The sequence below is a fragment of the Herpailurus yagouaroundi genome, unplaced genomic scaffold, assembly GCF_014898765.1.
Source record: "Herpailurus yagouaroundi ecotype Mexico unplaced genomic scaffold, PumYag 222, whole genome shotgun sequence".
Lineage (NCBI taxonomy): Eukaryota > Metazoa > Chordata > Mammalia > Carnivora > Felidae > Herpailurus > Herpailurus yagouaroundi.
In genome coordinates, this window is record NW_024412453.1 from 7,666,586 (window position 1) to 7,680,275 (window position 13,690).

At 48.3% G+C, this 13,690-nt stretch overlaps 1 protein-coding gene across 4 annotated transcripts in view; it reads left to right on the forward strand.

The window, feature by feature from the left end:
* Positions 1–13,690, forward strand: part of PARN (poly(A)-specific ribonuclease) — a 169,608-nt gene that overhangs the window by 115,727 nt on the left and 40,191 nt on the right. For all 4 annotated transcript variants that reach the window (XR_005785616.1, XM_040458992.1, XM_040458994.1 and 1 more), the window contains one exon: positions 11,636–11,825. Coding sequence is in view for 3 of the 4 variants with exons in the window: in XM_040458992.1 (XP_040314926.1) it covers positions 11,636–11,825 (190 nt within the window). In the remaining variant the exon portion in view is untranslated. The remainder of the gene's footprint in view (positions 1–11,635; positions 11,826–13,690) is intronic.

Sequence of the window (13,690 nt, forward strand, 5' to 3'; positions counted from 1 at the left end):
TCCCTGTGTCCACCCGTTGACTTCTTCCCAACAGCGTGGAAACCTGCTGAATCCCTTCTGTCTTTTCAGAAGACTCGCAAGATTCCAGTTCGCCTTTGCTCCTGATGATGGCTTTCCTTCTGTAAAGTCAAGTGCCCTGCCTGTGTTGCCCCGTGTCCCCCCTCACTCGGCTGTCGGTGGACCCCGCGCACCACTCAGTCACTCTTGCAAATGTCCCTGTGACCTCCGTGCCATAAAGCCACCAGGCTCTCCCCTCCTCTGGCCTTGGTCACTCAGTCCCCTGTCCTGTTCCTTCTTGGATTCCACAGAGCCGTGCTCTCTAGGTTAGTCCCCCTCCTCCTTGGCCTGTGGCTTCCCGGGCGCCCATGCCTGTGCTTCCCCACGTGTATGATGAGGAAGTGTTGGCGTTCCTTGGAGTTCTGTTATGACTTCTTTTCTTACTTCGGGCTGTCTCCATTCCTCTTGTTCTTGCCCCATCAGGGGCAGCGGTCTTGTAGAAACACACATCAGATCACATCCCTCCCCCTGACTAAACACCCCGTGGTGACTCCCCCTGCATGCAGCGTGGCCTCAGGCCGTTGCACTGTGCCCCTCGCTCTAGCTTTAGCGTGGGCTCCTCTCCGCCCCCTCCTCCGTGTCCGCCATGATGGTCTTCTACTTCCTCGGCCAAGGCTGTGCTTCCTCATTCAGAGATTGGTCACTTCATGTTCCTTCTGCCCGGAACACAGTTCCCACCCCCAAGTAGCCTCCCAACATTCCAGTCTCAGGAAAGAGCCCAGTGTCTTTTCCTGAGGGAACCGTCCCCACATCCTGGGCCTGGCCAGCTCCCCGTGGGGCCCCCAGAGCGCCTCTCCATTTCCATCCCTCCGTACACGTGTGGTGCTCTGTTCACAGTCTGTCTCCCAGCGAACACAGGGCCTGTGTCTCTGACCCACCCTCACAGCCCCGGTCGCTGAGGCTTAGAGGATGGCATGTTTGTTCCTGAATGAATGGATAGATGGATGAATGGACAAATGAGAATTTAATACATCAGTGTCTGTATTCATAAACTAATGGATGCACGAAGAAGTGACCAAGTGAGAACTAAGTACATTTGTTTGTAAAGCGTTAACATAGTTCTTATAGACAGTAAATACTCAGTAAATGGGAGCTTTATTTATTTCTCGTTGACTTTTCAGCTAGGAACTACGAAAAGAAAAAGAACAAACGCAACACCAGCCAGTTAATGGAAGCAGTGTTCCTTAGTGACCTCGTTCATTGGATGCTAAGGCGCTTGGCATAGGCCTAGGCCTCGGGGGCTTAGAGCCCAACTATCACCCTCGCCCTCAAAGTCTACCTTTAGCCAGTTGGTGTTGGTCCTCCCCTCTCCTTCCCTCCTGCCCTCATGTGAACATCCTCATGCCTGGATTCTTGCCTACCTGGTGTTTGCTACCAATCTGTTCCCTTCCTGTCCTCCTCTAGATTGTGGGCCTCTTCAGGGCGGAGAATGTCCCATTTCTCCTGCCACACCCCGGCGCCCAGCGCATCACGCGGAGCCTGTGTTTGTGAATGAATGAGGTGAATGTCTGTAAAGCTGACTGTGGTGTTGTCAGCAGAGTTAGTGAAAACGATTGGATTTGTTTTGGCCTCAGTACGGTTTTGAAAAATATAGTTACAGACTTCTGGATTTTACACTTGTCGAGTACGGTTGGTATACCGGTCCCCCCGTTTTCTGTTTGGTTTCCACGCTTTTGCGCGGGAAAGCTTTTGCTAGATGGCATCCGTGTTCTAAACGACGGCGTGTCCCATGAGCTAGTGCGGACTCGGGGATGTCAGGCCACGCTCGCCTCGGGCACACCAAAGTGTGGTGAGTTACAGCTCGCTGATTCCGTGTCAGCTGTAGAACATCCATATGGGCCGCAGTGCCGTTCTCTTTGTCCGAACTACATGTTTTGTGATTTAACAGCAGTAGCCTCCCTAACGAGGCACCTACTATGTGCCAGGCCCTGTGCTAAAAGCTTTGCATGCACAGTGTCCACTCTTCTAGCCGCTTCATAAAGTAAGTAGGGAAGCCCATTTTATGGGTAAAGAAAAGAAGCCAGGGAGCACGTTAAGATTCAGGCAGGATTTGAACCCAGGCCTCTGTGGCCTCAGAACCTATGGTTTTGCCACTTCGTTGCCTTCCTTTTAAATAAGTCAGAGGTGGGGGGGCGCCTGGGTGGCTCAGTCGGTTAAGCGTCCCACTTCGGCTCAGGTCATGATCTAACGGTCTGTGAGTTCGAGCCCTGCGTCGGGCTCTGTGCTGACAGCTCAGAGCCTGGAGCCTGTTTCAGATTCTGTGTCTCCCTCTCTCTGACCCTTCCCCCGTTCATGCTCTGTCTCTCTCCGTCTCAAAAATAAATAAACGTTAAAAAAAAAAATTAAATAAGTCAGAGGGGTTTTAAGGTTTTAAGTCAATGTCATCCCATCTACATGCCAGCCTTTCCGCACTTTGCAGAGTGGGTTTTCCTTGCCACTTCTTCGGCCTTAATTAGAGAGCTGGGAGGTGACATGAGGCATGGGAGCAGCGGGCAGAGTGAGTGGCCGTCTGTCTTTAATGGAGGGGGTGATGTGGAGAGAACACGGTCACGGGCACGGCCTGCAGGTGGCAGAGCCAGGGTCACACGCACTTCCTTCTCTCAGCCTTGTCAGCACGCAGGGGCGCTGCCTGTCCTGGTGGTGAGGAGCCCCGAGCGGGCTCGGTAGCGCTCAGCTCTCCCTCCGCCTTCACATTTCTGTAGCCTGGTCCCCGGCCGCCTTCTCTTACCGGGCGCCTCCTGTGTGTCAGCCACTCCGTGGGGGACCTCGGGGAAGCAGAGATGACAGCATCACGTCCCCTCTGCCTCTTCCCTCGTTATTTCTGTGCGTCCTCTTCCACAGGCCTTGAGGGCTTTCGTTTCCACCCTTTTATTAATTAATTATTATTATTTTTTAATGTAATTTTTTGTGAAGTCACCTAACAAACAGTGTGTACAGTGTGTTCTTGGTTTCGGGGGTGGATTCCCAGGATTCATCGCTTAATACAACACCCCGTGCTCATCCCAACAAGTGCCCTCCTCAGTGCCCATCACCCATTTCCCCCTCTCCCCTGCCCCCCACTCATGAACCCTCAGTTTGTTCTCTATTGAAGAGTCTCTTATGTTTGCCTCCCCCACTCTCTGTATGTAACAATTTTTCCCCCTTCCCCTCTCCCATAGTCTTCTGCTAAGTTTCTCCAGTTCCACAAATGAGTAGTGAAAACATATGGTATCTTTCTCTGCCTGACTTATTCCACTTAGCATAATACCCTCCAGTTCCATCCACGTTGCTGCAAATGGCAGGATTTCATCCTTTCTCAATGCCAAGTGGCATTCCATTGTGTATATAAACCACATCTTCTTTATCCATTCATCAGTTGATGGGCATTTAGCTCTTTCCATAATTTGGCTGTTGTTGAGAGTGCTGCTATAAACATTGGGGTGCAAGTGCCCCTATGCATCAGCACTCCTGTATCCCCTGGGTAAATTCCTAGTAGTACATTTGCTGGGTCGTCGGGTAGTTCTATTTTTAGTTTTTTGAGGAACCTCCATGCTGTTTTCCAGAGCGGCCGCACCAGTTTGCATTCCCACCAACAGTGCTAGAGGGTTCCCCTTTCTCTACACCCCGGCATCTGTAATTTCTTGAGTTGTTGATTTTAGCCACTGTGACTGGTGTGAGGTGGTATCTCAGTGTGGTTTTGATTTCTATTTCCCTGATGAGGAGTGACATTGAGCATCTTCTCATGTGCCTGTTGGCCATCTGGATGTCTTCTTCGGAAAAGTGTCTATTCATGTCTCCTGCCCATTTCTTCTGGATTATTTGTTTTTCGGGTGTTGAGTTTGGTGAGCTCTTTATAGATTTTGGATACTAACCCTTTATCTTATATGTCATTTGCAAATATTTTTATCCATTCCATCAGTTGCCTTTCAGTTTTGTTTAGATTGTTTCTTTGCAGTGCGGAAGCTTTTTATCTTGATGAGGTTCCAATAGTTCATTTTTGCTTTTAATTCCCTTGCCTTCAGAGACGTGTCAAGCAAGAAATTGCTGCCGCTGAGGTCAAAGGTGTTATTGTCTGTTTTCTCCTCTAGGGTTTTGATGGTTTCCTGTCTCACATTTAGGTCTTTGATCCATTTTGAGTTTATTTTTGTGTATGGTGTAAGAACGTGGTCCAGGTTCATTCTTCTGCATGTCTCTGTCCAGTTTTCCCAGCACCATTTGCTAAAGAGACTGTCTTTTTTCCATTGGATATTCTTTCCTGCTTTGTCAAAGATTAGTTGGCCATACGTTTGTGGGTCCATTTCTGGGTTCCCTATTCTGTTCCATTGATCCGAGTGTCCGTTTTTATGCCAATACCATACTGTCGTGATAATTACAGCTTTGTAATATAGCTTGAAGTCCAGGATTGTGATGCCTCCTGCTTTGGTTTTCTTTTTCAGTGTTACTTTGGCTATTCAAGGTCTCACTCTTTTAGCCTCAGCGCTTTGAAAAAATAATTTGGCCCAGTCGCCAGAGCATGCAACTCTTGATCTCGGGTCGTGAGTTTGAGCCCCACTTTGAGTGTAGAGATTCCTTTAAAAAATAAAATAAAATCCTTAAAAGATAATACCGTCTGTTGGAGAAGTGCCCACTGCATGGAAGGAAGAACAAGGAACCAGGAATTGTGGGTCTTGAGTCCTCACCCGGTGACTAAGGCTTCCCCAGTCTCAGCTGTCAGCAGTGCTCATGCCTTGCTTTCCCAGTGTCGCTGTGAGGTTCAGGCGGGGTGACGTGCACCGATTGTCACTGCCCCGGGAAGCCTGTCTTGAGAGCCGGAGCCAGAGCCTCGCTTGCAATCCGGGGCTCTCGTACACCAGCTCGGGCTTCAGCATGGACTTCTTAACCGAAGAGGTTCTGCATTTTCCCTCTCGGATGGACACAGGCTGCCAACAAGTATAAAAGCTGTGCTTCTTCCCCGCCCCTCTCCTGCCGCAGTCTTAGATTCACCTCCTGTCAAAGAACCGTGGTGGAACCCAGTTGCCAAAAACATGGCTAGGGCACAGGCCCTGCCCTCAGAGAGCACCCGGGCCTGTCGGGTAAGAGTGAGGAAAGAGCGGGCATCGAGGCCAGCAGCCGGCCACGCGAGGCTGCGGCTGACGGCCTGGACAGCACCCTAGCACGCTGGCACTTTCTCAGCAAGACTCGAGAAGGGCCTGGCTCTGGAGGGGAAGGAGGGACAGCAGAGGGTAAACCAGAGGCCGCCGCTGTCCAGGCTGGCCGGCTCACCGCCGTGACCTGTTCAGACAGCCTCGCACCTGTGTTGGGTCCCCCATTCCTGCCCTGGCCTCGGGCTGGGCCTGCTCTCTCTGATCGATGGAGGGGATGTCCACTCACAAACACGGGAAGATGTTCAGAGTGACCGGTAGGGTCGAGTGTTGGTGTTTTGTTTTGAACTCCTTTCTCTAAAGACTTTAAAGTTTGGGTTCCAGTAGAATCCAAGAGAACAGCTGCCGTGCTCTGTCTGGTAAACGGGGAGAGGTGGTCAAGCTGTTGTAAACCCAACCTGGTCAAAATCAGGTGGAACGTGAGAAAACTCGCGTTTACCACGTTCATATTTAGATAAACGAGCAAACACAAAACAACATTTGGCGTCACCCTGGTGTGGGGTGACAACCCAAAATGACAGCACCGTGGTGCAGGGCCCTGAGCTGCGGTCGTGGGAGGAGGAGGGAGAGGACCTCTTCCAGTGTCTGACGTAGGCAGGCATGACGGTTAAAGCACACGCTGACGCCCAGGGAGTCGGGCTGCGTCTGCAGAGCGTCTTCGGCTGGTGGGTGAACGTACCGGCTTATCAGGCTTCTCTGTCAGGTACACAGAACTGTTGTGGAGAGACAGACTCTGATTCTCTTGAAAGACAGAGGTAGATGCCTGCATTAACCCTGAGTGATGAGAGGTAGATGCCTGCATTAACCCATCTGGGACCCTTGCAACGCCCATGGTGTCATGAAAAGAATGTAGGCTTTGGTTTGGATCCTAGCCCAAGCACTTCAGGTCCTTGGGCTAGTCCCTTGGTCTGAGCCTCACTTTCTTCACCTGTGTAGTCAAGATAACGCTCACAGGATTCCCCATGCCTGGCGGAGGGAGCATCCAGTAAATTTCTCCTTCCCGGAGCGATTAGACTAGTAAGAATGAAGCGTGAGACATTGAGAACTTAATGCCCGCTGTGGATGGCCGTTGCAGACGCCACACGCGGGGCTGATGGTACACCTCACCGACCTCAGCCGTCAGGTGGCCAGGTGACACTGATGTGCCTGGCTTCCTGAGGAAGTTTGGAGATGCGGCACCGCCGTGTCACTGAGGACATTGAACCTGGAGAGACTCTCACCTTGTCTTTGAGACACCTTCCAACTTGGAGCATCTGTCCCAGAAACGGCCCTTAGTACTTGGACAGGGTAAACTACAGAAAACCTGAAGAATTTGTTTGTTTCAGATGTAAGGAACATCTGTGAAACTGCCACTCAACCAGGGACCTAAACTGCTAATAAATTACATCTTTCTGTTGTTCCTCCCGGTCCCATCCTTCTGGTTCCCTGCCGGGGGCGACCGCTCTCCTGAAAGCTGTGTTAATCATTTTCTTGCTTTTTTGTTCTCTGTCTCTCTGACTGTCTCTGTCTTTGTTTCTGTCTGTCTCTCTCTCTCTCTCTCTCTCTCTCTCTCTCACACACACACACACGCACACACACACACACACCTGCATACCTCCTGGGATATATTTTTTGTTTGTTTGATTTTTGTTTTAGAACACAATAAAAAGGTGTCATTCTGCAAATGAACTTCTAGGACTTGAATTTCTCATTCACTATTACATCCCTAAGATCCATCCATTTTATTATATGTTGTTGTAGTTCATTTGTGTTTACTGATACATAGTATTGCATTGTGGGAATATACCACAATTTGTCCATTCCCCTGCTGATGGACATTTGGATTGCGCCTGCCTGCCTGCCTGCCTGCCTTCCTTCCTTCCTTCCTTCCTTCCTCCCTCCCTCCCTCCCTCCCTCCCTCACCTCCCTCCCTTCCTCTTTCCCTCGCTGCCCCCCAGCTGTTAATAACCAGTGTGTTCTTTAAAAAAAAAAGAATCCTTGTATTTACCTTGTAATACGTAGTATTTTATATTTAGGAGTGGAATTGTTGGGTCATAGGGTATGTGCATCATGGTCCACTTCAAATGAGAATGCTAAATTGTCTTCCATAGCGGTGGTACCAGTGGAGATCCTATTGCTCCACATCTTCCTCATCATTGCTCTTAGTCTTTTCTGTTTTTGCCAACAAAACAGGCACAAAGTGAGATCTTACTGTGCTCATAATTGACTTTGCCTAAGCTTGAGCATCTCTTTAAATGATTATTGGCTTTCTGTGCTTCCTTTTCTGTGAAATGACTGTGCATGCTTTTCATGTCTTTTGCCCATTTTTGTGTTGGGTGTTTTCTTTCTGATTTGTAGGTGTTTTTACGTATTCTGGTGCTAAACCTTCACCAGTTCCACGCATTACCAACATCTTCTCCTGGTTTGTGGATTGGCTTTGCTCTCTAAAGTGTCTGCTGATGGACAGGTTTTTATTTAATGTAGTCCTACTAACTGACCTATTTTAATGGTTAACGTTATTTGTGTCTTCATAAATTCTTTCCTACTTCAAGCTCAGAAAAGATATGCACTTATATTTTCTTTTCAAGTTTTCAAAGTTTGCTTTTGACATTTCATTTCTTCATCCATCTGGAGTTGATTTCTCAGCGTGATGTGACTAAGAATCCAATTTCGTTTTTTTTTCCTATGGATAAACAATTTTTCCAACTTTTCCTTTCCCACATTTTCTGTCATGCTGTCTCTGTCAAAAATCAAAGTTTCAAAGATGCATCAGTCTGTTTCTAGGCTCTTCTGTACCCTTGGTCAGTTTGTTGATCTCTGTATATTTATACACCATCTTAGTTACTTTGGCTTAAAGGAAGCTTTTATAGCTAGCAAGGCAAGTCCCCCTTCCTTATTCTTCTTCAGAAATGTCTGGGCCATTGTTGGCCCATTTGTTCTTCTGTTTAACTTTTGGAATCAACCTTTCCAATTCCACAGAATAATTGGGGTATAATTTTTGTAGAGTAAAAATACCCTCTTTGTTGCGCAGCTCTGTGTTTCAGCAAATGCGTATAGCCCTGTAACCACCACCGCAATCAAGATATAAGACTGTTCCATCGCCCCCCAAAATTCCCTCATCCCCTTTGTACTTCACCTCCTCCCCTAGTCCCTGACTAACCCTGTTCTGTTTTCTATTGATATTTGTTTTTAATTTCATTTTTAATTTTTTCGATCTTTTATTAAAATGTGGAATTAAGTCTATAGATCAAGTTAGGAAGGAATCTATATCTTAAGTCACCTGATCCATAATCTTAACGTATCCACCAACTTCGTTGGAGAGGCTTTGTGTGACAGTAATAGAGAGTTCTTAAATTTTTAGGGAAAAATCTAAACATTCTTTAAAACCCCTAGTAAAGGAAGCATTTTAGAAGACAACCATCAATCTAAATAACCACATAAGTACATACAAATATATGGCAGACACATGGTGGTATCACCTAAAAAGTCATGTTTTGGTTCCACACCAGCTTTGTCACTTGTCTACAAGACCTTAGGCCAGCAGCCTGGCTTCCCTGATGTCAGTCTCTGTCCCTGGGTGGTGACTAGAGCATCCCTTCCCTGCGGGGCCCCCGTGAAGATGAAATGCTGTAATGCGTGCCGGGTGTCAGGAGATGAGCGGCCCTGGCCCAGGGAAGCTGTGGTGGGCGGGGCTGCCCTGGCTCCCCTCCAAGGAGGCGGGGAGGGCCGTCGGCATGCGCGCTTCCCCAGAGGCTCTAACCAAGTGGCACCACCAAAAGGTGGCCTTGAATCATTTCCCTGACAAATTTGGAAAAGGTTAGTATTACCGCGCGGCTCGCTACATGCTGCTGCTGACAGGCGAGCTGGAACCACTGGAGGACACAGCTGACAGCCAATTCATTTTGCTGATTCATCCGTTCGAGGAGGGGTGGCTGTGAGCCAGAGCTTGGCTTCCAGATGAAAGGCCGCGAGCTCTGGAGCTGCTGGGACGTGAAGGAATGCTGGTAAATGACTGCCATGTGAAGGCCAGCGGTGAAAAGTGGCTTGTTATTTGTTTCCCCTTTTAAGTGATCCCCATTCCACATGTTCTCGGGTAAATTCCCCACCGTGGTCAGGGGCTTGTTTGTAACATTTGTCCGTGGGGCTGCGCGCTGGATTATTGGAAACGACCAGATACTGTTAAATAGATCATCTTGGCTCCTTTATGACCCTATCATCACCTTTGCTTTCATGGGGAATATTGACTCAAGCCTACTCTTTTACTTGGGAGTCCAAATGAAACTCGAGAGAGGAATCATTGCAGATGTCATCCCTTTGGGGCATGCTTGCAAAATAAACCTGCTGGAAGAAGGAATGGAACTTAAGACAAGGAAATTCGGGAGCTGCTCATTGGCCGACCATCAGGACAGAACAGTGATGATAGCATCTTTGGGTTCTCATCATAGATCACGCTGAAAGTTTAACCCGTGTCAGGAAGGTGGTCTTACGCTTCCAGTGAAATCCCCTCCACGTGACGTTTGCATGTGACAGGATAAGCTTCAGAGAGTGGAAATTGTGTCTCGTTCTCCCGAACATCTGACACGGTCCCCGGGACAGCGAGCAGTGGCCAGGTGGGAAGCATGGGTGGTTGATGTGTATTGGATGCATAAATGGTCGGGTGGTTAAGTGAGCGGAGAAAGTCAGAAATGCAGTCCACTGAAAGCAGCAGAAGTAGCTGTCCCACGGAGTAAGATTTTCAAGAAAGGATCCCGTTTTCTGTGGTTCTGTGCTCAGAGTGACTTTGGCCGGTAGTGCGTCTCCAAAACTGGATGCTTCTTCTGTTTATCTTCTTGTGAGTGAGTCAGGGCACGCCGCCTTGAGCACACATCTCAGCAACTCACTCTCCTTCTCTGGGAGACTCGCTGTAATAGGGAAGTTCTGTAATACTCTGAGGGTCCTCCCTCCCACCTTTTTTCCTCTTTAACTCTAGAGTGATTATTTGAAAAGTTACAGCAAACTTCTTAGTAAAAATACGTGTTTTTCTTCAAGAGTGGAGTTGGTTTTTTTTTTTTTTTTCCTTTCTTTCTTGTTTTGTTGTTATGTTTTGCTCCTCAGATGGCTAAACGTTTAGGGCATGACATTCTGTAAACCACTGCTGTGCTTAGAAGTTTTAGGCAAATCTGGCCCACTTAGAGCGAAGGTGAGAAGCGTTAGGTATCAGATATGTGGAGCCTCTGCCTCTCATACAGTTGTCTTTCCCTCTGATTTAAGGTCCCCGATGTCCTGGAGTCCCCTGTCTGGTTCTGATGTGCTCACGGGCCGTGCATGCTTGTCACTGCCGTGCATTTGTTTGCGTGTTATTTAGTGAGAACTACTCCGCACCCAGGACGTTGCCAGGAGTGGGGACACGGACCCTCTTGTAGACATCATGGTGCTTTTGCAGCTGTCCAGGTAGAAGGTCTGACCTTAACGGCCCCTGCCGGCACGGCCAGGCTCTCGCCGTCTCACCGCCACCGTGGGCAGTCACTGTTGGTGGTGACCGTGGGCTCGGAGAGTCTGTGCGCAAAAGCTGCAGAAGCCAGAACCAGGAAAATGGCCACCCGGCCACCAACAGGTCTTCCCCAGGTCGTCGGTCCCACGCTCCCAGAGCGTTCTGTCCACCAGCCTCTGAAGAGCAGGCAGCGAAGACTGTAAGAAAACTGACCTGGCCTTAGTGAAATGTCAGCACTAAGGAGGGAATGAGCTCCAGCTTCCAAGCGCGCCCGCCAGCCAGAGGCACATTGCAGAGAATTAGCAGTCTTTCGGTGTGGAAGGAGGAGAGGCGTGCTTGCGGGGATATCTTGAATCTGCACAGTTGAAAGTGACGTGCAGAGTGACAAGAAGGGCCCTGGCCTTCGGGTCCAGGCAGCCTGGTGTTGCTTCCCAGCGCTGCCACCAGCCCGCCGTGTGGCCTGTGGCAGCCACCCAACGTCTGTGCCTCGCTTGCGAATGTGTTGTGAGGTTAGACATCTCGTATGGAAGGCACTGGGCACAGACATAGGGTAGACCTTCAGTATCGGACACGGTGGTCTCAGCTCTGCTGTCAATATTGCTTTCATTTTCATTTTCACTTTCTAACAAGGAGGAGTTTACAGTTTTCCCTTAGTGGGTTTTTTTTTTCTCCCATTTTCTTACTCTGAAAATGAGTAATTTTCAAGCCAGTAATGTTACCTCCAGATGCCCTTTACTTATCTCATAATGGTTCTTTATAGTTTACGGAGCACTTGCACAGAATCACAAAGATTGGGGTATGACGGCTCTCTTTTCTCCCAATGAGAAAACAGATTTGAAGAGCCTGTGGGACATTCCCGAGGCCACCTGGCTTCTAAATGGCACAGCTGGGGTCAGAACTCAGACCTGAATCCCTGGTTTCTTTTACTACGTCTGGCCACCTTTTGAAAGTGACATCTCCAGGGCAAGGCCAGACATTTTTACATGGATTTTTTTTATTTTCCTCGTAGCCGTCAATACCAGCAAATACGCGGAAAGCTATCGGATCCAGACCTATGCTGACTATGTGGGAAAAAAACACGAGGAGAAGCAGATCAAGAGAAAGTGGACAGAAGATAGTTGGAAGGAGGTTGAGAGAAAGCGGTTAAACACTCAGTGCATATCCTATGCTCTGCAGAATCACTATCCCCACGCCAATAGGTAAGAGTTCTCGGTGCTTGATTTAAACGGGCAGAGTTGTTCTAGCAACGGCTTTTCTTGTTCTCACAGGACTAGAAGTCATAATTCTGACTTGTGAGAAAGAGTGGTTTCTAACTCTCCACGTCATACCAGAAGTTATTGCCACCTTCATTCCTTCCGCGCCGTGTAGACCCAACTCCTGTGCTTAACACTCACACGGCCCCACTGAGGCAGACCGGATACGTGTTCTTCCCAATTGAGGGTGCGGCAGCTGGGGCTCTCTGACCTGCCCGCCAGTCCAGTGAGAGAACCAGGATCAGAGCTGAACCCCTTGCGTGTCCAGTCTATGCCCCCTTCCTCCCCCCGGTCCACCATCGTGCCCCTGCCTGAGTGTCCGGCCTCCTTGCAGATCCCATGGAGACACTGAACCACATCCCTGCTGTAGAAAGAGAACTTGACTTACTACCCCTCATGACCCATAACCTTTCCTTCAGAAGATATAGGCTGGTCACATGCTGTCTCTTAGTAGAAGGACAAAATACAGGTGTAGAAAACCAGGAGGGAAAGTTCATTACAGAAAACGATGAAGATTAGAAAAGTGTGAACTTAAAGAAGAAAGTATGAGCCATAATCCCACCACCCAGAAACAATCACTGTTAATATTTTGGATTGCCCTCCATGTCTTTTTTCTTTTTGTTTCTTTCTTTTTTATTTGTTAAGAGTGTGTGCGAGCAAGGGGGAGGGGCAGAGAGAGAGAGAGAGAGAGAGAGAGAGAGAAAGCATGCAAGTGGGGCTGAGGGGCAGAGGGAGAGAGGGAGAGAATCTTAAGCAGCCTCCATGCCCAGTGCGGAGCCCAAAGCTGGGCTCGATCCCACAACCTTGGGATCATAACCCGACCTGAAATTGAGAGCCAGATGCTCAACCAACTGGGCCACCCAGGCCCCCTGATCCTTCATGCATTTTAAGTGGTTGTTTAGAGATTTTAAAAATTGAGATATAATTAATATATAATAAAATGCACAGGTCTAAGATGTTTATTTCAGAGTTTTTTTTTTTTTTTTAAGGAAAAGATTTTTTTTTTTTTTAAGTTTATTTCTTTTTGAGAGAGACAAAAAGAGCACAAGCAAGGGTGGGACAGAGAGAGGGAGAGAGGGAACATCCCAAAATGGCTCCATGCTGTCAGCACAGAGTGTGACCCGGGGCCCGGTCCCATGAACCGTGAGATCATGACCTGAGCCAAAACCGAGAGTCGAATGCTTAACCGACTCAGCCACCCAGGTGCCCCCTTCCTTTTTTTTTTTTTTTTTTTAAACAGTTAATACTTTTAAAGAAAATAAGGGTCTAAAACATGATAAAAATGGCATACGTATACTCACAAAAATTCAGGCCTTCCTAGTTAAAGGTACAGTTAAGATTGTGGGGGCCCTTATGGTCGAGAGGAAGGACCCCTGCAGCTGCGTGCCTCACTTCTCTCAGCCTTAGCGAGTGGACTCCGAGACCCTGGGAGCGCTGTCACCACCGCTGAGCTTCTCCCGGGGGCTATTAGCAGTGCTGATAGAAATGGACATTAGTTTCTCCAGCTGCTTGCATTGGTAAGGCACATGCTTCTTTTCTTTCCGGTGAGAGATTCAGTGTCCAGAATATTCAAGAAGTTTAGGTTGATAACTGGACAAAACTAGGGCTGAGATTCTGAGAAACTGGACCGGACATAAATTTGCTTGGGGGAGAGATTTGGTTGGGCGGCATGAAATCTGAATAAATAAATACAGGTTAGCACGGTGTCTGAAGAATCCTTCTTTACAGTAGATACTTAAACACTTAAAATCTCCCTAATAGGTATTTAGTCCCCATAAATAAACACTGATGCTCGAAAGATTCCTGAAAGG